General features: G+C 42.2%; 1 protein-coding gene across 4 annotated transcripts; it reads left to right on the forward strand.

Annotated features, from left to right (window-relative positions):
• The first annotated feature begins 1,346 nt into the window (after positions 1–1,346).
• On the forward strand, positions 1,347–20,824 carry nup58 (nucleoporin 58). Of its 4 annotated transcripts, none has more exons than XM_088920830.1 (16): positions 1,347–1,735; positions 4,255–4,415; positions 4,892–4,930; positions 5,189–5,344; positions 5,989–6,117; positions 6,484–6,588; positions 6,958–6,982; positions 7,166–7,231; positions 7,618–7,792; positions 8,391–8,470; positions 9,054–9,172; positions 9,579–9,661; positions 10,064–10,265; positions 15,987–16,085; positions 18,920–19,018; positions 19,670–20,824. In XM_088920830.1, the coding sequence occupies exons 1-16, from the start codon at positions 1,656–1,658 to the stop codon at positions 19,837–19,839; spliced, it is 1,788 nt and encodes a 595-aa protein (XP_088776956.1). In that variant the 5' UTR covers positions 1,347–1,655; the 3' UTR covers positions 19,840–20,824. The 4 variants fall into 4 exon arrangements, with proteins under 4 accessions (XP_088776956.1, XP_088776957.1, XP_088776958.1 ...); XM_088920831.1 differs by having other exon boundaries at positions 4,898–4,930; XM_088920832.1 differs by lacking the exon at positions 15,987–16,085.

Consider the following 20,824-nt stretch of genomic DNA (forward strand, 5'->3'; position numbering starts at 1 on the left):
AGTCTCAGTGGCCGAGAGGCCGATTGAAGAATCTGCAGAGTTCATAGAAAACTGCCGTGGCAAGTGTTAGCCTTAATGATCAGGCCTCTACACTGACCATATGTGCACTGTCAATTCATTTATAGGGTATATTTGTATGATACCTTATACTGCACGCTAACAGTTGTTTCCGTAAACAGCTAACGTCATATCCAAATCAGTGCCTTAGAAATCGTAACATTAAAACAGTTCTTGTCTCAATTCGAAACATGTTGCTTATATTTTATGTGTAAAATAGCCTATCATTATGCTACGATTCGATAAGAGGCACGTAAAAGCTTTACTTACAGTTTTCGGTGTTTGATGTTTTAATAACCTACGCACGACAGTTTATTCTGCAAAAGTCCATTTTAATAGAAGGCACAATACGAGACATTGTTTCCTTTGACTAAATAGCTTATGTTCAACAGTGACAAGACGCCACCTTAAGCATATATTTCAATATTCTTTCACATTTTTAAATTTCTTTTTAATTGTTTTTATTTGCTTTTAACTGTCAGTAATTAACAGGTTTACAACATACCCTTCTTTCAAAATAAAATCATAGCCCATCTATACAAAAGGAAAATCCCATATAGGGAGAGAACTGCACGGCGCTCCAGCAACAAAACAATGATAAAAAGATTAAAGACAAATTAAATGGATCAGGAGGGGGGACCAGATCTTCCAGTAATGCTCGATCTTCAGTGGAGATCTTGTCGGTTTATCTTGGAGTAAAAATACTTCTACCTGAGACAGCCACATTTCAATAGTCAGTACCTTAGTAACAGACATTAGCAAAAAAAATACATTTCTCTGTTAGTGAATAAGAATAGAAAATAAACTCTCTATATCTTGTTCGAATTTGATTGTGTAGCCACTGTGTAGAAGACACAAGTCTGCAGACGTAATTGGAATATTTTCACATTTTTCAGAATGCTGCTAATACAGAAATTTAAATTGAGCTCTCAGCACCCGCAGAAAAAAGAAAATGTGAAATTCATTGAGGGCGTGTCTGATACAATCTCATTCCCACCTGTGTCTGCCCATCCTCGATTGATCAACTAGTAACACGTATCTCATCAGCAAATCAGCAAAATGAAGAAGAGCTGTTCTGTTTTTCAGTGCACTTGCGATCGTTCTTATACGTTTCTCTTTTATATCGTAGATGGTAATTAACAGTTGTAGGTCATTCTTGTTTGTCGCTGTGCTTTAGCAATACAGTGTTGTAGTGAATCGGGCATGCAAGTAAACTTTCAGGAACTGATCTGGGAGGGGGTGCGTGCGTGCGTGCGCAGGGGCACACAGTCCTCCACCGTCCCATCAGTCTTTGCTGCCGGAAGCCGCTGCCGTGTAGGCGCGGAAACAAACAGAGACAGTTGCGTTTGATGTTGTATTTATTTTATTTTTTTTTAAAAAAAAGACATGGCACAGCTCGGGTTAATGTAATGTAAATGTTCTTCTGCAGTGCGGTGTTCGGCAATAAGGCGGCTCAGAGCGTTAATTTGGTTTTGGCCCAAGTGCGAAGCTGTGCACGGTGCAGCTCTAAATGGTGGGCTTGCACGCTGTGGCCCTGATCTGCTCTGCTTCAGGCTAGCTCGCATCGGTAACATAGCAGCTCCAGTCCGGCATCGAAGATGTCGGGGTTCAATTTTGGCAGTGGCGGCTTGGGATCTAATACCACAGGGGGCGGATTTTCATTAGGAGCTGCGACCAGGTGAGAGAACTTTTTTAAAATGCGTGAATGGTGTCGGTCGTAAGTTATTTCAGTTTCCCTGACTGAAGAACAGTGATGGAACAAGTGGTGGGCTGATAATAAACTGCACAAAATTAAATAGGCCATGTTTCTTACACAACGCCATTAAAATTAATTTGTATTTCGTTCTTATAGAGGGACTGGCAACGTACAGATTGTCGCTGATGTCCTGCCCCTTTTGGATTAGCGGAAAGTTTCAGAAATGTAACTGCCAGCAGGAGAGAATTTGCTGGCCTGAGGTTTATAAAATATTCGTGTTTCACTGGAATAGGCGTTAGAAAACTACGAACAGTATGAAGGCAAAGCTAACCTGTTCAGTGCGAATGCCAAGGAAGGTGTCGCGGGGAACTAAGCTGAGGTTCAAGAGCCTTGAGCGCCGAACACGTGGTTCGGTATTTTCCGCGGCACAGATCAGATCCGGTCTGTAATATTCAATCCGCCGGGGTCCGTCCGCGATGTTCGGTTTTCTGTGGAGGATACTGAAGGGCACGGGTGCTGTGAGCTAGTTGGCATTAGGTTAGTGTGTGCTGTTCACGAGTTGTTTTTTTTCCTGCGTAACTACTGATCAGAGCAAAAGTGAAAGGGCGTCTCCTTAATCCATCAAGTCAGTGCCACCCACATGTGAAAAGTCAGTGTATCTAGAGGAAAAGCGTAATTAAAGTTCCAGCTAGGTTGATGTGGAAGTCGCGGTCCACTTTGCTACCGCAAAGCTGAGTATGTAACCCTGCATAATTTCCTACCAGGCACCCTAAAGAAGAAAACCCTTATAATTAGTTGGAGTCTGTGTCCATGCAGATGTGCTCACATAAGGACACAAGGGTGTGATGTGAGCCCTACCAATGACAAAACCTAGAGTGAATGGCTTAAGGTGCTGTTGACGTAGTGGTACTTACATTTACCTTCACACAACCCTGTATTAATCGCTACGTGAGGTACTGATATTGTACTGAACTGTGGCTCTAGGAAGTGTGCGAAGCGTGTAGCGATTCTGTTTGTGTCTGAAAGTGAAGCGTGGTTGAGGAAGGATCAGCCAGTACTCTTTTTGAGTCTTCTGCTGTTGTGAGATTCCCTAGTAGGTAAGGCGCTGTTGCTCTGTGCTGAAGATTACTGGTGCTGAACTGCTCTTGCCTTTTTTGTTTTGCTGGTGTTGTGAAAGTGCATTATCCCTTTTCTTCTTTGTCCTCTCTTATTGAGTAACAGGGCGTGTTGAGTGAAATAAATCCGTCAGGTTTCCCGGTGCCCTAGTTCATTTTGCTTGAGGCGGGTTGCTCGCCTCAAAGAAAAGACATGCCTTAGAACAGGAGACCTCTAGAAGTTGAATTTGTATAGTTGGTACTTCCCATGACTACTTTTGAAAGCTTGAGCCACATTTACTGAATTGAAGAGCCCAAATGCACAGGAAGTAAGACGTGACTTCTTTAAAAATTTAGGCTTCTTACTACATTGCTCTAGAGAGAATCAGTGAAAGTTGCCTTTAAGACGCATCTGGTAATTGACTTTTTTAGTTTCTCGTAGTTCTTTCAGTGAAATACTTCATAAAGAACAGAGATTTGACAAAATTAAGTAGTCTGATGAGTTTTCTCACCTAGATGTCTGCAAGCTGCTACTTTCTTAATTTCCCTGTGACTGTTCTGTCATTTCTGTGTGGCACTGATTTTATTTTAAAACGTTTAACTTTCCTAGTGTTTTTAAATACCTAATAATTCTGAAAGAATGTTTAAGAATAGTGGATAAATGAAGTCCCGGAATGTTTGATATATTATTTTTGGTCAATAATTATAGAATACAGAGACCCTAATATAGTTCTGAAATTTTGCATTTGAGTGTTTCAAAATGTTTGTCACGCATCGCATTGACAAAAGAGGAAAAAAGTAAGAAATACACATTTTACATAGATTGCTCAACAGAATGATCTTATTAATAAAAGTATTTTAATTAATTTGCTCAGGTGTTCTAATATACATGATACTGGGGTTGGGTTATCTTTGATGGAGATGGCATTTTCCCCTCTTTAAGGTCCTTCTTGTATCTCAGTCATTGAATAGAGACAATGCTTCCCTACTTCCCTTTCTAGTTCAAACTTCAGAATTTTTACTAGAGACTTAACAAGTGTTGTCTAGTGAATACATCCTCATTGTGAAGGACCTTCAACTCTGTTGTTTTTATTGGTTAATTTACCTGTTTATTCTCTGAGCGATTTAAAGCCTTTAAATTCACAGATCTAATGCAAGTGATTTAGAAATACTTTTCTCCAGCCTCCCATGTGCTTTGTTTTGTGCCCAAGTCCTTGAAGTCTCAGTGCACTGTGTGTAACCTGGCGGTTTCACTTTTAGTGTCTTGTGTGTTTGTGTATTCTGTAGTAGTTGCTCCAGGGATGGTGGCTTCACTGTCCGCTGGGTGCATGCATGTGTGTTGTCATGATGTTACAATACCGTGTGGATGTCCTGGTTATTGAAGGTTTCTTTTGGTATTGTTTTCAGCAACCCTACAGGGACTGGGGGTTTCGGCCTGGGCACTCTGGGCGCCGCCACAGCCTCGGGCACTGCCACGACGACCACCACAGCCTCCTCCCTGTCTCTTGGGAGCACCGTCTTTCCGCAGAAACAGGCTACTGGGTTCGCGTTCGGGACTCCTGCCTCCGGTACACTACCTAAGCTACAGGAAATTCTCGCATTTTCTTGTTAAAAACTTGTGAGGGATGTTCATGGTTCCTGGGTTATTTTCCAGTAACCCTAACCCCTCTCAGCCCAGTTAGTGCTCACACACTCAGGAAAACCGAGTCCATACAAGGGCTCGCTGCAGTCTGTAATCAGTGACTGTTATTGGACGAAATGGTTTGAGTACGGTTGAATTAAAATTACACTGTGGATTTCTTAAATGCTAAGGCATTCAGCAGTGATGCATCACAACCAGCTCAAGATGTGGGCTCAGATTTCCCAGCTTCAGCACTTGGGTGAAGTGTGGGAATTTTGCATCGGGCCTAAGGCACGTCCATCAGTGTGTTTAAAAACACATGTACAAGTCCAGTGTAGATGTGTAAGGATAATGTGAGGCACCGTTGCCTCTGTGTCTACAGATTAAGCAGCCTCTTTATTCACTGATATTTTGTTTTGGCAGGAACAGCAGCAACAGGACCTGTGACAGGATTGACACTAGGTGGGTTTTTTGTCACCACTCTTATGTTTTGCAAAAATGTTATTGGTTGCAGCCTGTGTATTAGTTACAAAGTGGGAACTGAATGCTTTGGGGGCTTGAAATGTATTGATCTTGCTTTTCATATGAATGTTTTGCTTACTGTCAAACCGTGATTAATGCCCAGTTGTACGAGATATACACAAAAGGCCCAAAAATTTGCGTCACTCTGGCATTGCGTACAGAAGGAACCTAAATCTGCTGTTCTTTTCTTGTCTGCAGGAACCCCAGCAGCCACCACTACTGCCTCTACCACCGGCTTCACTCTGGGCTTCAACAAACCGGCGGCTTCTGCCACGCCCTTCTCTCTTGTAACCTCCTCTGCTCCAGGGGGCCTCACGTTAGGCTCCAGCATCACCTCATCCACTGCCCAGACCGGTATGTGGATCCAGCTGCTGGAGCTGGCTGTTCTGAGCCCACGCTCTGTGCTTAATGTGCTGGTCATGTCGTGCCCTGCTTGGGGTGCAGGCTGACTTTATTTTGACTTGTATGTTTACGTCTTTAAAATTTTGCTGTGACTGTGTGCAAGTGTTATTACCCATTCCAAGTAAAATCCCAAAAAGCAAATGCTGTAAATGTAAGGCACAATATGTCCCCAGACCTAATGCTAACTTTCTGGTCGGAAGTGTTACATTAAAAATAGGTACTAATTGATTTATGGGATCATCTAGAACATGTATAAGATCACAATAGTTAAGGTATTAAGTTAACCAGTTATCAGCAGATGCTGTCTGCCCTTCTTCACTTTCAATACATGTTCGAAGATGGAGATGTACGTTGAGTTTTTTTTTAAGCTAGTCTGATTTTGTGAAGAGCAGTCCTCACATGGAGACACTCAGTGAGGTAACTAGTGTTTCCTTAGACTCTTGACTAACAAGGTGTTGAGCACTTACATAGCACTCCTTATTAAAGGAGTATATTTGGTTACTGCACTCAACAAGTTTATTTTTTAGGTTTAACATCGGTATATGTTTTGTATTGTTTCCCTGGATTTTGTTGAGTGAATCTCACTGTGCCCACAGGCTCAACCGGCTTTGCACTGAACCTGGGTGGTACTAACCTGACGTCTGCCCCAGGCTCCACTGGCTTGACTCTGGGCTCCACTCTGACAGGTCTCGGTTCTGGCCTGTTCCAAAACACAGCTGCCACAGGTGGGATAGCCCAGTCCTAACTGTTGGGTATGGGGGCATTATGACTGAGATTGGTTTATAAATCATATTGTATGTGCAGGTTTACTCTTAAAGACTGTGTGTGAGTGGAGAACATCGTTCCATATGCACTGTATTTCTGGGTACACCTGTGTGTACTATCTGATACTTTGATGTAATGTATATGGAATGGGATAAGCAAAAAGGAGAGAAAAAACAATTGCCACCTTTTACCAAACAAAACAAATAATGGAAGGAATGTTGAAGCTCCTTCATTGTGCTATTGCTGCTGTACTACTTCAATAGCTTATGAGGACTGGCCCCCTCTCTCGCGTGCTTGAAAGTGCTTTGTGTCCATGTGTCTTGCAGGGCTAGGCCTGGGCACTCTGGGCTCTGCCACCTCCAGCGCTCCGGTGACCTCTGCCGGCCTTGGCCTTGGAGGGCTTGACTTCAGCACCTCCTCTGAGAAGAAGAGTAAGAATCCCTCTTCGCTTTCTGCAGGCTTGACTGGAAACAGCAGTAGTGTTGTAAATGTATTTTCATTTTTATTGTCCTTTGGTATCTGATTGGTTTGCAGATATACATGGCATAGTTCCAACCTTATTGTTTTCCTGAACCTGCTACTCTTCTCTTAAAAGAATCCAAAGGAGTATGATATAATGGTGACACAAATTCATGGCCAAATTGCAGTAAGCCAATACACTTAATATAAACAATAAATAAGCCAATACACTTATCCCTTGAAGGCATTTGTGATGGCACGAAAGTAAGTTCTGGTAGCCTAGAAAACACAATCTTTGCAGGTATTTAAAAAGCTGAAAACACTATTTTCTTTTTCAACAGGTGATAAATCGGGTGCAAGACCAGAGTAAGTTTAAATTTGGTTTAATTTAAATGGTTTTTGATGTCACGTGTGGTGTGGAAAGGTTCTTGTGTCATAATGACATGGCTGGGGTAGCCCAGCGCTGGGTTTCAGAGACCGAGGGTGTACTGTATTATGAGAACAGTGTGTGTATTCTACAAATTAATATATATTTTTCTCTATGCTCAGGGATAGTAAAGCATTAAAGGATGAAAATCTACCTCCAGTTATCTATCAAGATGTGGACAATTTTCAGTAAGTTGGGTTACTGTGTTCTCATACTGTACACTTAAATGTATAGCAATATAACCTACCCTTAAAGGAATTAAGGGCTGCAAGATCTAGAGTTTGGTGGTGTTCTTCTGTGAGCTAGCAGTGCTACGATTCTAGAAGCACGTTGCATTCGGGTGCCAAATGTACCTCCTTCTCCCTGGTGCAAGTGGTCCAGCTGCGGTCACGAGTCTTCACCTTCCCTTTCAAAAACTTTAACTTGCCAGCATTTCTGCTCTGCTCTTGCATTTTTGTAGAAAGGTGTCAGTACCCCATAAACCACAGCATAATCATGGACAAGCTACAGTGGAAAGAGATTCCCACAGTCTGATCAGGACGTTTACTCCATATTCCTTTTGTGTTTCCTGTAGAAAGTTTGTCAAGGAGCAGAAGCAAGTTCAAGAGGAAATCAGCCGCATGTCTTCCAAAGCAATGCTGAAGGTGGAGGAAGACATCAAGAGCCTTAAGCAGCTGCTGTCTGTCTGTGCCAGCGGGCTGCAGAGAAACTCCTTGTCTATCGATAAATTGAAGATAGAAACCGCGCAGGTAGGCATGCCGGTCCTGTAGTGCATGATTCTCATGGCACTTGGGCTAGGAAAGCTAGCTGTTCCCCTTTACTCTTCTCGATTCGGTGTTTCAGTGGGCAGTCTTTAACAGCTGAAGAAGTTTGGGTATGGAGCTGTGTTAGCATGAGCGAACTGCAGAGGAGCAGGTAAAGGTTTACTCTATGCTGAAAAGAAAAGAAACGCAATGGAAGAAGCTCCACAGCCAAAACATGCCCCTTTTCTTCTCCTTTCAGTATATAATAAACCTTATTATAGCCTATACAGGTAGCCTATTTGAACAGCACAGTTTCGTGTCATCGTTTCGTGTCACGTTTCGTGTCATCGGTTTATTTGTTAACCAGTTGTCATTAATTTGATTGTAGATTTGTACGCAAAAAAGTGATGAATTATTAACAAAACTTGATATTTGTGTTGTGAAAAGAGCTAACCTTTCCTAGGATTATAGCAATTAAGACAAACGTTGTAACTGTATTAGTTTAATCATGCTGAGCTGAGGCACATAAAGTAGGTGGTGAAATGTTTAAGGTTTGAGGCTTGTATGGTTTTTAAATTCAATGGTTCTGTCTGTTTTTCCACAGGAGTTGAAGAACGCAGATATAGCTTTGCGCACACAGAAGACCCCTCCGGGCTTGCAGCATGAGAACACAGCACCTGCAGAGTGAGTTCTCTTGCTCTTTGTCAGTCTCTGTGGTCTCGCACAGTTGCTGGTGTAAAGCTGAATGACTGAGACTGCTGTTGTGCTCCACATCTAACAGTAAAATCAGGACTCTGGATCCAAGCTGCTCAATAGAGTAGAGACTGGTTGTATTAAAGGAGTTTATTACCACACGTACATTGGAATTCTTATTCGTGCTGATCTCTCAGGACATGCACAGTACAGCAGACGACGCGCTACAACAGATAGTGCCACCCAATGTAGACAGTGCATTACAACATAATAAATAATTCAGCCAGAACTATGAATATGTAGTAGTGAAAGAAACAAAAAGGTAAGCCTTGCAAGAAGTGCATAGTGCAGACATGCTTTGAAACCGAGACATTGTTAGTTGTTAAGGATGTGTACTGCCCTAGGGTAGAACACAATGGTGACATAATGGTCTGGACTACTTCATTTATTTCTTACTTTAGCTACCACATTCTGAGGCCCAAAACCACTTAGTGGAACACTGTTTAAGGTGGTGGGACTTGAGTTGGAGGTATTGGCTAACTTAAGATTTTTGGCCTTGTGTTTCCCCCGACAGCTATTTCCGTGGGCTGGTTGAACAGTTTGAAGTGCAGCTGCAGCAATATAGGCAGCAGATAGAGGAGCTTGAAAACCACCTCACCACTCAGGCCAGCAGCTCTCACATCACGCCTCAAGGTAATGATCATCTCCTCCACCCCGGTGCTACCTGTTGATGTCAATCATGAAAGCATGTAATGCACATTCAAAAGTCTCTAAGTGCCTGACATCAGGTTATTTATTGTAATCATACAGTTCTGTTCTGTCTGTGAAAGTATTGATCTGCTTTCTTAAAAAAAACAGGTTCTACAAAGTTAGTTCACCATCCTGAGCTATCACAAGCTGTAAAGGATCCACAGTCAACATTTATGATCTGTATGGGTTTGGGGTTTATTAATTATGAACAGGGTATTTGAGAAGACTCAAAAGATGAATCATCAGAGCTAACCTTGAGGATTGTGGTTTTAGCAGAGCAGTTCAGGTTTGTTCTTTTTCAGTTTAATCAGTGCTGCGTGTGTGATTCTGACACTACGCGATTTTGCAGATCTTTCTCTGGCCATGCAGAAGCTTTATCACACCTTTGTAGCCGTTGCTGCTCAACTGCAGTCTGTCCACGAGAATGTGAAGGTGAGTGATGTGAGCTTTTATTGAGCAAAGAGTATGTTATTATCATGCAGATCAGCTTGAACAGATAATTCTTACATTATGGTTCACTATACTTATTTTGGGGGTTAATAAAAATGAAGAATATGTAATTTACCTTGTAGGATAAGGTTTCTTCTAGAATGTTGGCTGTGCCCCCGAGTTATTGGAGACCATAATTTAAGATCAGAAGATGGGCAGATGTAAATTTTTAATGGCTGCATTTCTGTGATGTGAAGGCTGACATGTTTTGCTTATGTACTGTGGTGTATACGGATGATCTTGTGGGTATTTTTGGTGGCAGTGGACAGTAGCAAACTGTACTGTGGGTGTTCATGGTGGTTTCCTTCTCCAAAGTGAGCGTGCCCTTTTCTCCTTCTTGTGTAGATCCTGAAGCACCAGTACCTGGGCTACAGGAAAGCCTTCCTGGAAGACTCCACTGATGTATTTGAGTCTAAGCGGGCAGCCAATAAGAAGTGGGAGAGCGCCCCACGAGTCACCACAGGACCCACCCCCTTCAGCACTGTTCCGAATGCAGCGGCTGTTGCCATGGCTGCGACTCTAACACAGCAGCAACAGCCTGCTACAGGTCTGAACGCATTCAAGTTATAGATTGACATGTATCGTGAGTTCGAGGAATAAAAAAAAACAGCTGAGCTTGTGCCAATTTCAGTTTCCAGTCTGCCCTTTTCTTTCTTTAAAAGTTATGTATGGAATTGGAGGAATTGGCTCTTTCTACTTCTTGAGCTACATGGGGGGGGGGGGGGAAGCTAACTAACGTTAGCTCCTCAGTTGCGCCTCTGAGTGAGGACATCATCCTGGCAGTCAATTCATTTTAGTTCTCTTTCCTGTTCGATACAGGATAGGCATGTGGCTGACTGGCCTCTGACTCATCTTAGAAAATAATGCACTTACATAGCATACTGTATGATTGCAGTTTGTGGAAATGCTGTGATTTGCTAAAGCTCTTTAATAAGCATAGAGATGCAGGATAGTTTGTAAGGTGATCAAACTGGAGTTGTGAACTGTGTGCTATTATTTATTTTTCTTTTTTTGTTTCCAGCATCTGAGGTGGTGAAAGTTTCTAATGAAACAAATCTCAGTAGTGAAGTGAATGATTCCAAGTGTGTTATTTATTTTTTTTGTGAAGGCTGCTGGTGCACGTTCATCACCCCTCGATATTACACATGCCTTACTTGAATTAGCCTATTGAACGCCTCGATCAAAATTCGCAGTGGTGAAAAACAGTTCTCAACCTTAAAACATAGAGTATCAAACGGGAAGAAAGTGACATGTTTTGTCTCCTGTGAAGCAGTTGCGGAGCACTGTGCGTTGCTGTTTGTCTTGCTGTACTAGTCTGCACAGATGCACGTGGTGGTGAAGTGTTCTTGGCTCTACACCAGAGCTCTCCTCAGCCTGCGGTTTAGGCATCGGTGACCAGGGTACAATGATTTGCTCAGTGACGGGGTACAATGAATAGATGCAGCAACTGTCTCCAATAACTGAAATAGGACCTTTAAGTCTCTGCATTACAGCTAAACCTCCTTTTCCCCATCATAGATCATGAATGGTTACGGAATGGATGCTTTTGCACAGTGGTGCGATGTTTCACCTGTACTGAGCCGTTGGTTCTCCTGCAGATGAAAACCCCATGGTCGCTTATTTAACTCATTTTACTTTATGATAAGTATGTCGCTGTCATTACCAGAGCTGGAGGATTGTAAAACCCAAAGCAATCAAAATCCAGCTGTTGTCCAGTTGGGAGCCCCATGTCTTCTCGTTCGCTTTGCTTTTCGGAAGGAAACCTGAGCTGAGGCAGGACTGTGCAGTCCTCTTTCCCCCAGCGACCGCGGGGAATAAACATGACAAGGAAGTGACCATGTGCCTGTGATGTGGTATAGTAGGTCTGTGCAGTGGGCAGGGTAAACAGCAGCCAAAGATCAGAAATCAGAACAAGCCTCTTGTAGCAAGATGCTCTCAGCCACCTCGGACTCCTGTTTTTAGATACTTACGTACCTGATCTCGTTTGACATTTGCTGTGGGAGCGTTCCATAGTTTGCGAGGTGCTCTTTTGTTTTAACTTTTGAACCTGCAGGGAGTTGAAATGAAGGGTAGGCTGAGCAATAATTACTTTATTTTTTTACGTGATCTAAACTACTGTCATTGGGGTTCATTCAGAGTATTGCTTCAGGTATCCAGAGTGAGGCTGTCTGTGTTCATATCAAGACTATGCACAGCAACATTGTGTAGCCTGTCATTCTTTCAGCTTGCTGTGCTTTAGTGATTAGGAACATCCACTAAATAAAGTAGAGTAATTTCCATGTGCTCACCTACTGTAATATCTATAAAAGGCTAGGATATTTTTCGAGCTTGTGCCATCACAAGTTTTTAATGTATTGCATTGTTGAATTTTACTTTTCTGCCATATTTGCTGTAATCCTGTTTTGTTTACATGAAAGCACGTGATGTGCCTCTTAAAAGTGCTCTGTTTTTGAGTGGAATTCTAAAGTGCCAATTGAACAGTCACCCTGAATCAGTGTTCAATTTTGCATGTGACTTATCGTGTTCATTATAGTTAAGCAATAACTAGAAACATTGTATTATAAGCTATGTTGGCATCAAGCAGCCACTGATGAGGGAAGATTGTTAAGGACATTTATTAAACAATTTTTGCTTTTTAAAAAAATGCAGACTATTCTGGCAGTATTAATCAAGAATATTGGCCTTTTTGCTTTTATGAGTTGATTTGATATCGAACTGCTTATTTTTATTAAAAATATTGGTTCATTTTTGCAGTTTGGCCTTGGCAAAAGTAGAATTAACCATAGTTTAGACCTGTTAAATGTTTACATTTTAAAGGTATTGAACATGTAGAATATTTTAAAACGAAGCTGCTTTGATCGTGTCTTGTACAATCGATAAAAAGAAAGTCTTAGCGAGACGTTTAGTAAATCAAGCTTATCCTCGTTTGGAAGGCTGAGCTGTATACGGTTGAATCAGTCTAAACACATAAATATGCAAATTAACTTTTTGTAGTGTAGAAATTAAAAATACTTTCAATGGCCTCCACAAAAATCAGAGTTGCACGTTTTGAAAATTTTCAAGACTAACAAAGATATAAGTAGAATCATTTTCAAAACTGCAACACAATTTGTCTTTAGGAGCTGTGCTCTTGAATTAAAGAGTGCAAGTTATGCTTTCTGTAATCTTTCACACTTACTACAGACTGATCTCTAGACTATTAAAATCACTTAAAATCTGTCAAGATTTTGTATGGTTATGTACTTTTAATTGCATGAATAATCATTCCTGTATTCGAGACTTCTGATTGTGGTTTAGGGGTGTTGTTGGGCACAGACTGTTTTGGTGCCTAATACCCAGAAACTCAACAGTTCTTACTGTTTCATTTTGATGTATAATATATAATGTATAAATAGAGGTTAAAGTCACTGTGCATTTTTTAAAAACATATATGAATCAGTTGAACAGTATGGATCTGGTCCTTTGCTGAGCTGATTTGTACATTTCACACTACTTAACCAATAGTAATAGAATATTAACTAAATCAAACATGCAAGTTCATGTGCGGTAGCAGTTGCCTCCTTTCTCTAAAAGTGGTTTAAAAACTGGGAATTACAGTTTTGTGTTTGTACATCATTTTGTGGAGTGGAAATAACAGGATTGAATGATCTTGTTACTTGTTGAAATGTGGTGGATGATAAATATCAATTTGTTGTTTCTGCTTTTAAGTTTGGCAGAGCAGACCAAGATTTGTCTGTCCAAGAAAACCAGAATATATCTAGTTCTGTATAAGGCACTAAGTAGGCTGGTCAGCCTGTCTACAAACTCATTAAACATGTCTCTGTGTACACTTCTAATTGCTCTGAGAGTATCAGCACCAAGAACCAGATTTTTCCTCTGTGGGCAAGCTCCCCATTTAATTCAGTTACTGCTGAGGGAACAATGTGTTACAATAAAGGACCCCAGATTTTTAAATGAGAGCCATGTTTAGCGCCAATATTATACTAGAAAAGGCAAGCCTTTCCTGCAGATTGAGATACTTTGTTTTCAATTAATGTGATTGAGAATGTGCCACTTGTCAGTTAAGTGAAGTGTGATTGTTTGCAGGTTAGTTCCTGCAGTGACCCTGCCAGTCTTCACAGGCTTGATTCATTGCTGGCCTTGTCACGTTCACATGTGGAACTTTAACCCTGCAAAACCTCTGGGTCCCATCACATGTGGAATCCACGTTCTTGGTTGTCCAGGTTTATTAACTGCTAAACTAACTGAATCCCATTTTGAATACCCAATCTGCTTATTTCACTTAGGGGACTATTCAGCAGTATACGCCTGGGACATTTGCACTTTAATTGTGACATTATTTTATTTTCTGACATGGCATTGTGAATTGTAGGTAATTTATAAACGTGTTTCTTATAAGTAGTGACTGAGAACTTGTACATTACTGGATCTGGGATTCATTGGTCAGTGCTGTACAAGGAAGAATTGTGTGTTGTTAGCCTTTCAAGAAACTCTTTTTAGTTTGTTATTGCTTTGCTCAGTAATTATATGACTGACTGTTTTGCAAGATCACTGTAATCCCAAAGCACATATCTGACATTTTATAAATTCTTATTTACAGCAGTAGTTAAATCGGCATTAATTACAGTAGTTGTAATTCTTCAAACCCTTTCTGTGCTCAATAAATCAGAACAAAGTGAAAAGGAAGAAGTACATTTAAAACAATACTTGAGACCTGAAGCCTGTAAATTTTGACATCATATGACTTAAAGGGTAAAGTGTTGTTTCCCTGTACTGTAAATGGTTTTGACATAAAAATAAAACATAAGGTTTAGAATAAGATAGGCAGGATGTGTAAATTGTTTCCCTTTGGTAACTGGCTACCAAAACAGCCAGTGTTATTTCATGCTAAGGCTGACTCTGTTTTTCTGTGAATAGGTCCTGTCGTTTACAAGACCAAGCCTTGTCATTATAAGGGCAAGGACTCCAAACCTTAACTTATTATTTCAGATTTAATTTTAATGACGAGTTCTGGGGAAAATGTATTATTTTTGTCTTCTATTGCAATTTCGACAAGTTAAATAGTAAAGGTCCATCGTTCTGTAAGTAATGGCAGTCTTAGCTGTGCCAGCTGAAGTCTTGACCATGCATGTATCATGACTGGAATGAACTGCCATTGGAGTTGAAAGCTTTTATCTTTGCAGTAGAAATATTGGAATCACAACAAAATCATGGTGTTTAAATTGGTTATTTACATGGAAATCAAATGAAAACTGTCCACCAGTTAACTGATATCTTGACTTTTATTTTTGTGCATTCTGTTTGAGTCCTTAGCCATTGAAACTGCTTAGTTTGGGGCTAGTGTAAGCATCACAAAAAGCCAAAAGGGTTTGTCTTGTTAAATTTGGTAGGCGTGTTTTGTTTAGATGAGTGTGGCTGTATTAAATCTCTTGCTTGATGGTGCATAGCAAAGGTGTGCCTTTAAACGATGCATATAACGAGAGTGTTTGTAGTTCAGTTTTGGCACATGAAGCTTCCAAAACTCTGTTCTCAACAGTAGAAATCGGATAGAATTTTAAACCCAAGTTTTTGTCTCACACTGTCTTGTCATGTTTAATGTAATTGAATTGCTTTTAAATTGACAATAAATCAATTAAAGAAAGCCATTGTCTTGTTTCTTTTTGATTGTCAAATTTATTTCCCTTAATTGGATGGAAAAAATATTAAATGCAACTTTGTGTACCACTAGTTGCATTCTCTATTTTTGGTTTCTGGTCCGTGGTAAATATTGGCGGATCTCCAACCAAATGCATTAAACTTTCCTAGCATTCTTTTAGAAGGGGCAGTTAGCAGCTTACACTTCGTTTTGGAGCGCAGGTCCTTTTTGTGCCTTACTACAACATTCACTTCTGTGACGAGCATTTGCAGTCTTTGCAGTCATACAGGAAAATTATTAACAAGCTCCCCCCTTTCCATTTAATTCATATTCCTTCCCAGACTGCTGGGCAAAATGGCGAAATTGGCATTGCATTTCAGTTTCCAGTTTTGATCACGATGAGGTAAAAATAGAACGGACGTTGCACACAAGGTTAATTGGGGGGGGGGGGAGAGGGGGGGGGGGAGTAAGTGAGTTTTGAGGTTAAGGATTCGGTCTCTTTATATGAAGTTTAAAGGTTGACCTGCTGCTGTGTGGTACCCCAGTTCTCCGCCAGCTCCTGCGGAGAGTTGTTCTGTGTGGTGGTCGATGAACTGGGAGAGTAAGGCTCGTTTTCTGATCTCTCTGTGCCAGGAACACAGCCGTCCCTGGGAGTTAGTTTTGGAGCGCCATTCGGCTCAGGTATTGGCACTGGCTTGCAGTCAAGTGGCTTAGGCTCTTCAAGCCTCGGAGGTACATTTTAACCTTTCTTCTATGTTTTATCTGTCTATTTGCCTTTTTTTAAAAAAAAAAATCCATGCAGCTACAGTAGCCTAGCTTTGCCCACCCTCACCCCACTGTCCCTTTTGACCTGTAAGCAGAAATCACAAAATGTACCGGACTTCAATTTCTGGAGAAACATTTGACCTGTAGGAGGATGTTTCTGGGGAGGGCAGGTGTGTCTAAAGCAGCTTCGCTTGTCAAGAGCTTGGCAAGCTTTACTTTAAACATTTTCTGTCTGCACCGTACTGCATTGCAGTAGCGACAGGCTACATCATCAGCTTACCTTTAAAAATGATAGCTATTACTCTTCTGAGATTTCCTAATTTGTCTTTTTTTTTTATTCCTGGTCACCCATCCTACCGAGATAGAGGAGGCTATCACTGTGCCCCATAGGCTTAAGAAGGTTTTACATCCTGACCTAGAGGCACTGAACCTGGATCTCAGAGGTTGTTTCTTGAGTTACTCAGGGTTATAGGCAAAACAATAAGTGTATTATAGGCAAAACAATATGATCAGCCTACAGTATAAGAAGCAGCCCAGATAACCTGGTCCTTTCCTGTTGCAGTTATTATAGCACAGTCCAGATCTGAGGTGAACAAGAACAAAACTGAAACCCCCTAAGCAGAGTGTTCTTTAAAGACTGGGATTCCAAAGATTTGAAGTAGCATGATTACAGCTTTACAGGCTGATCTGATAAACTGCAGTGCAGTTCTGTATTTTAAAAAAGGCTTCCACAGAGAGAGGGAGAGCTGGCAGTCAGAAGGAGATGCTGGTGTAAGAGATGTATGACGTATGTAACTATTCCAGCTAAGTAGAATGAAATTGTCTGCTCATACTCATTGGAAATTCCACTGTGAATCACCTGCAGGAAACAAAAATAAGGCGTTGTGTAAAAGGTATGTTACAATTTGTAGCCTGTCAGAAAGGGTGTAACTGGTCAGACGCTAGTTGGTAGTTTCCTCTCACTTGTAAGGAAATTTAAGTGGGCTTTGAGAGTACTCCACACTGTGCTGAATGAAAGCATGTGGTGCTTCGCTGAGGTCAATGAGTTAAAACACCAGCTGAAAAAAAGACTGAAGAGGGTAAAAGCACAGAGACTGCATTACTGTGTGCACAGTGGAGAATTAGGGCTGCCGTTCCCTCACACTAAAAACCGCTATACCTTCGATGCTGATAAAACATTAACAGAAGACAAAATGTATACACGCATTACCTTAAACCAGCTGGTTAAAATTGCAGTATGAATGTGCTTTAGTCAGCTTTCTATTCCACTAGTAATATTAGAAGGTTTAATGTTTTCAGGTGATGATGATTTGAAGGTGCTACTCTCTAGTCCCATACTGAACCTTTAGTGTTAATGATCTAGTCTGCATATATAAGATGATAAAATAGTTTGCTTGACATGGTTCCAGGCTGAAGTGTAGGGCCACGCTGGGTTGGACGGCCTGCAGAATTTTGCTTTTATTAGGGATTAGAAACGAGTTCTTCCTGTCTACAGTGGACAAACCTCTCACTTTAATAATAATTTGCTCACAATAGAATCTCAGCCATCTAATGATTTAAAGGGCTATAGTGTCTGTGTTCATAAATACCGTTAAGTTGAAAATTTTCTGTGAACCAATTGTTTTAATAGGGACAGTTGAGCCAAATGGATAGTTTGGTCAAATGATATGGCTGTGCTTTTTTCTTATATTGGTTTCTTGGAAAGTGTTACGGAAACATCTCAGTTTTCAATTTCAAGCAATGTTGAAATCCAGAAACGGGATCATGCAGAGGGAGTTGTAGAATTCATCAGCACACCCTGCTGCTATTTCAGTCTTTGTAGCAGGTGGGAGTTGCCTGTTGGAGAGCAGTGCTCTCCCCTCTGTCCCCCTCTTTCTCCTGTGGCATCTGCACTGCTCTGCACCTCAGGTCTTTGAAGCTCTGAGCGACCTGTGCCCACTCATCTCCTTGGCCCTTCATATTAGAAAGTTGTTCCAGTTAGGTTAGCCTGTCTTCTTTGTATACAGTAAATCCTCAACCAGTTTGCTACAGCAGAATGCTAGCTTTACCCTCTAACTTTATTTTCTCTGCAAATGCCGAGATATTGGCTTTTTGTGTGCTTTGAATAAACTCGCATTTTAAAACTTGCATTAATCTACTACTGAAGAGGTATTGTTTTAATCCAGGGACCAGTCACCAACACCCAAAGTTTGGAAAGTTTGGAAATCATCGGTTAATTCAGGGAAGTTAGTTAGGAGCCGAGGTGAAGTTAAACCCTCTTTTCAAGACTGGAGCTGTGGCCACCTCTTGTAGTCTAAAGGGGGTCTTCCAGCCCCTCTCTGCTCTGCTGTCTCTGGACACTGAGGGACAGTGCACCAGCAAGACTGGAGCGACATGAGCAGAGCATTGACCTGCATAGCCAGGACTGTTACTGATTTTTACTTTAATAGTGCATGGCACAGAGGCCAGATACAGCAAGCAGCCACTGGACCTTATTTTTTATAGCTTAGACATTACAAGTGGGATTGAGTCCATGAATGCCCTTGAGGAAGCCAAGGCTTGTTTTAGGACAGTATCTCTTAACAAGGCATGTGTCCCTTATTTTTCCACACTGGTCAGTTTTATTTCGTTTGTTATTTCTGCACTCCTGCATGTGCTGTGAATTAGCACTGTGCACGCCTGGCCTGTGTGTCATGGCTTCCTAGCTGCACCTCAGCTCTGCTCTGCTCGGGTACGCCCCCACCTGCAGGTGTCGGTGTTGTCTTGCTTTGAGAGTGTGGTTTAACGAGGGGTTCCTCTCCCTCTGCTCGTCTCTTTCCCAGCGTTTGGAAGTGGCCCCGGCTTCGGCAGTGTCACCACTGGAGGCTCCTCTTTTGGATTTGCACCTTCAAATAAGCCCACTGGAGGGAGCCTCAGTGCAGGTTGGTCTGAATCCCCCCCCTCAGAGTTTACCTCCCTGCCTCCCTCTTCTCTGCGCGCCTCTCGAAAGCCCCAATCTGTCTCCCGCATACAGCGCCCCAAGCTCTGCGGCCCATTCCTCCCAGCTGTCTTCAGTGTTTCTCTGCAGTTTCTGTTTCCCTGTGCAGGACCCGCACAACATAGACACGCGGTGAACTGCTGCCGCTCAGGAGCGCAGGCACGGCGTTTATTCTGAATGGGATTTTCTGAAACAGTTTGTTCTGCCTAGTACATGATAAAGAAATGTCAGAGCTGCAGTGCCGTTGAAACCCCATTCTGAACGAGCATGCTTTACTTGAGGCTTTATTTTTTTAAATCTCTTGAAAATTAGACTCTCTCTCCCGCTCAGAACTCAGTGCTGAATTGACACTTAGCCCTCACGGCCAGGCCAGCCCCCCCCCCCCCGCTTAGCCCTCAATGCAGAAGGGTCCCCAGCTAAATCCTAGAGCCAGGCCCTGGAGCACATCTCCTGCTCGCTCTGGGGGACCCCTCAGCCTCAGGCGCTGGCAGCTCTCGGGGCTAGCAGACGGGCAGAGTGGGAGTGGGACCCCCCGCCCCGCTCTAGAAAGAGGGGTGTCTGGAGCGCTCTTGTTTTTGTCCCCCCTCTCTCCCAGGATTCGGCAGCTCCAGCACGTCCGGCTTCAACTTCAGCAACACGGGGATCACGGCGTCGGCCGGGCTGACTTTCGGGATGCCCAGCACGCCGGCCACGGGCTTCGGCGCAGGAGGGCCGCTGCTGCAGCTGAAGAAGCCCCCCGCAGGCAACAAGAGGGGCAAGAGATAGAGCCCCTGGGGGGTAAAAGGAAGGGAAGGTGTGGCCATCACACCCACATTGTTACTAAGATTTCTATTTTTATATATCGGGGTGGGCTTGTACAAAAAACAACTGGGCGCGTTTTCAATTGTTTTGTTTTTGCTGGCGATGTTGTTTTGCTTCCTTTCTTTTAGGATTTTTGTTTGTAGGGACAGTGTCTGTAAGCCGTTCTAACGAGCGGCCTCACCTGTGGCGATCTGAAGTTGCCCGTGGGGACGCAGCTGGGCCTCTGTAAGGTGGCGTGACCAGTGTAACCCGGCCCAGAATTCACCTCCGGTGTACAGCCCGCTGGGCGCGTTGATTTCTCACGTGATGTCACAGGTTACATTTAGCTCCCCTGCATTGTTTTTCTACCAGAATAGAATCTAAACGGAGATTATGATTTCATGAGAAAGAGGAGTCATTTCTGACACTTTGTCCGACACCTTCCTAATGCGTTGTGATTTTCAGTAGCACAGCAAATCATGAAACGCAGGCTTGTGCAATCCAGGCTCACAACTCTGTAGGGTAACTGTGCTGCAGAGTCCGACCCTAACATCCAAAATCAGAGGAATGTAAAATATTTCACCAATTTTGTGTTTCTCCGCAGGGAACTTTTGCTTAGTGATTTATCACGACCTGCCTTTTGTTGTCCCTGTCGTGAGGTGTTTGGCTATCGTTTCTGTTTAATCTCCATGCGTTGATGACGTCTTGTTTCATTGCCACACTGACTGACCCTCTTTCGGCGACAGAGTCTAGTGTTGTATTTGTTTTCTGAGTTGATGTGTTTTCAGTTCTCTTAGTTCCTGGATGAAATTACTCCACAGTTGTTGTTTTTTTTTGTAAATTGCCCTTGGTACCTTGTTACCAAAATAGATAAATACGTTTTGCTAAACTTGTACCAGAATTTATGTGTAAACATGTATTTTCCAACTACAGAGCAACCATGTTTAATAATAAAAAAGAAAATAGTGCA

Source organism: Atractosteus spatula, chromosome 7, assembly GCF_055471065.1.
Source record: "Atractosteus spatula isolate fAtrSpa1 chromosome 7, fAtrSpa1.hap1, whole genome shotgun sequence".
Classification (NCBI taxonomy): Eukaryota; Metazoa; Chordata; class Actinopteri; order Semionotiformes; family Lepisosteidae; genus Atractosteus; species Atractosteus spatula.

Coding starts and splice junctions, on each gene's coding strand:
- nup58 (XM_088920830.1), top strand. CDS start 1,656: ATGTCGGGGTTCAATTTTGGCAGTGGCGGCTTGGGATCTAATACCACA. Junction 6,118..6,483: donor CCAAAACACAGCTGCCACAG/GTGGGATAGCCC, acceptor TGTGTCTTGCAG/GGCTAGGCCTGGGCACTCTG. Junction 8,471..9,053: donor GAGAACACAGCACCTGCAGA/GTGAGTTCTCTT, acceptor TTCCCCCGACAG/CTATTTCCGTGGGCTGGTTG.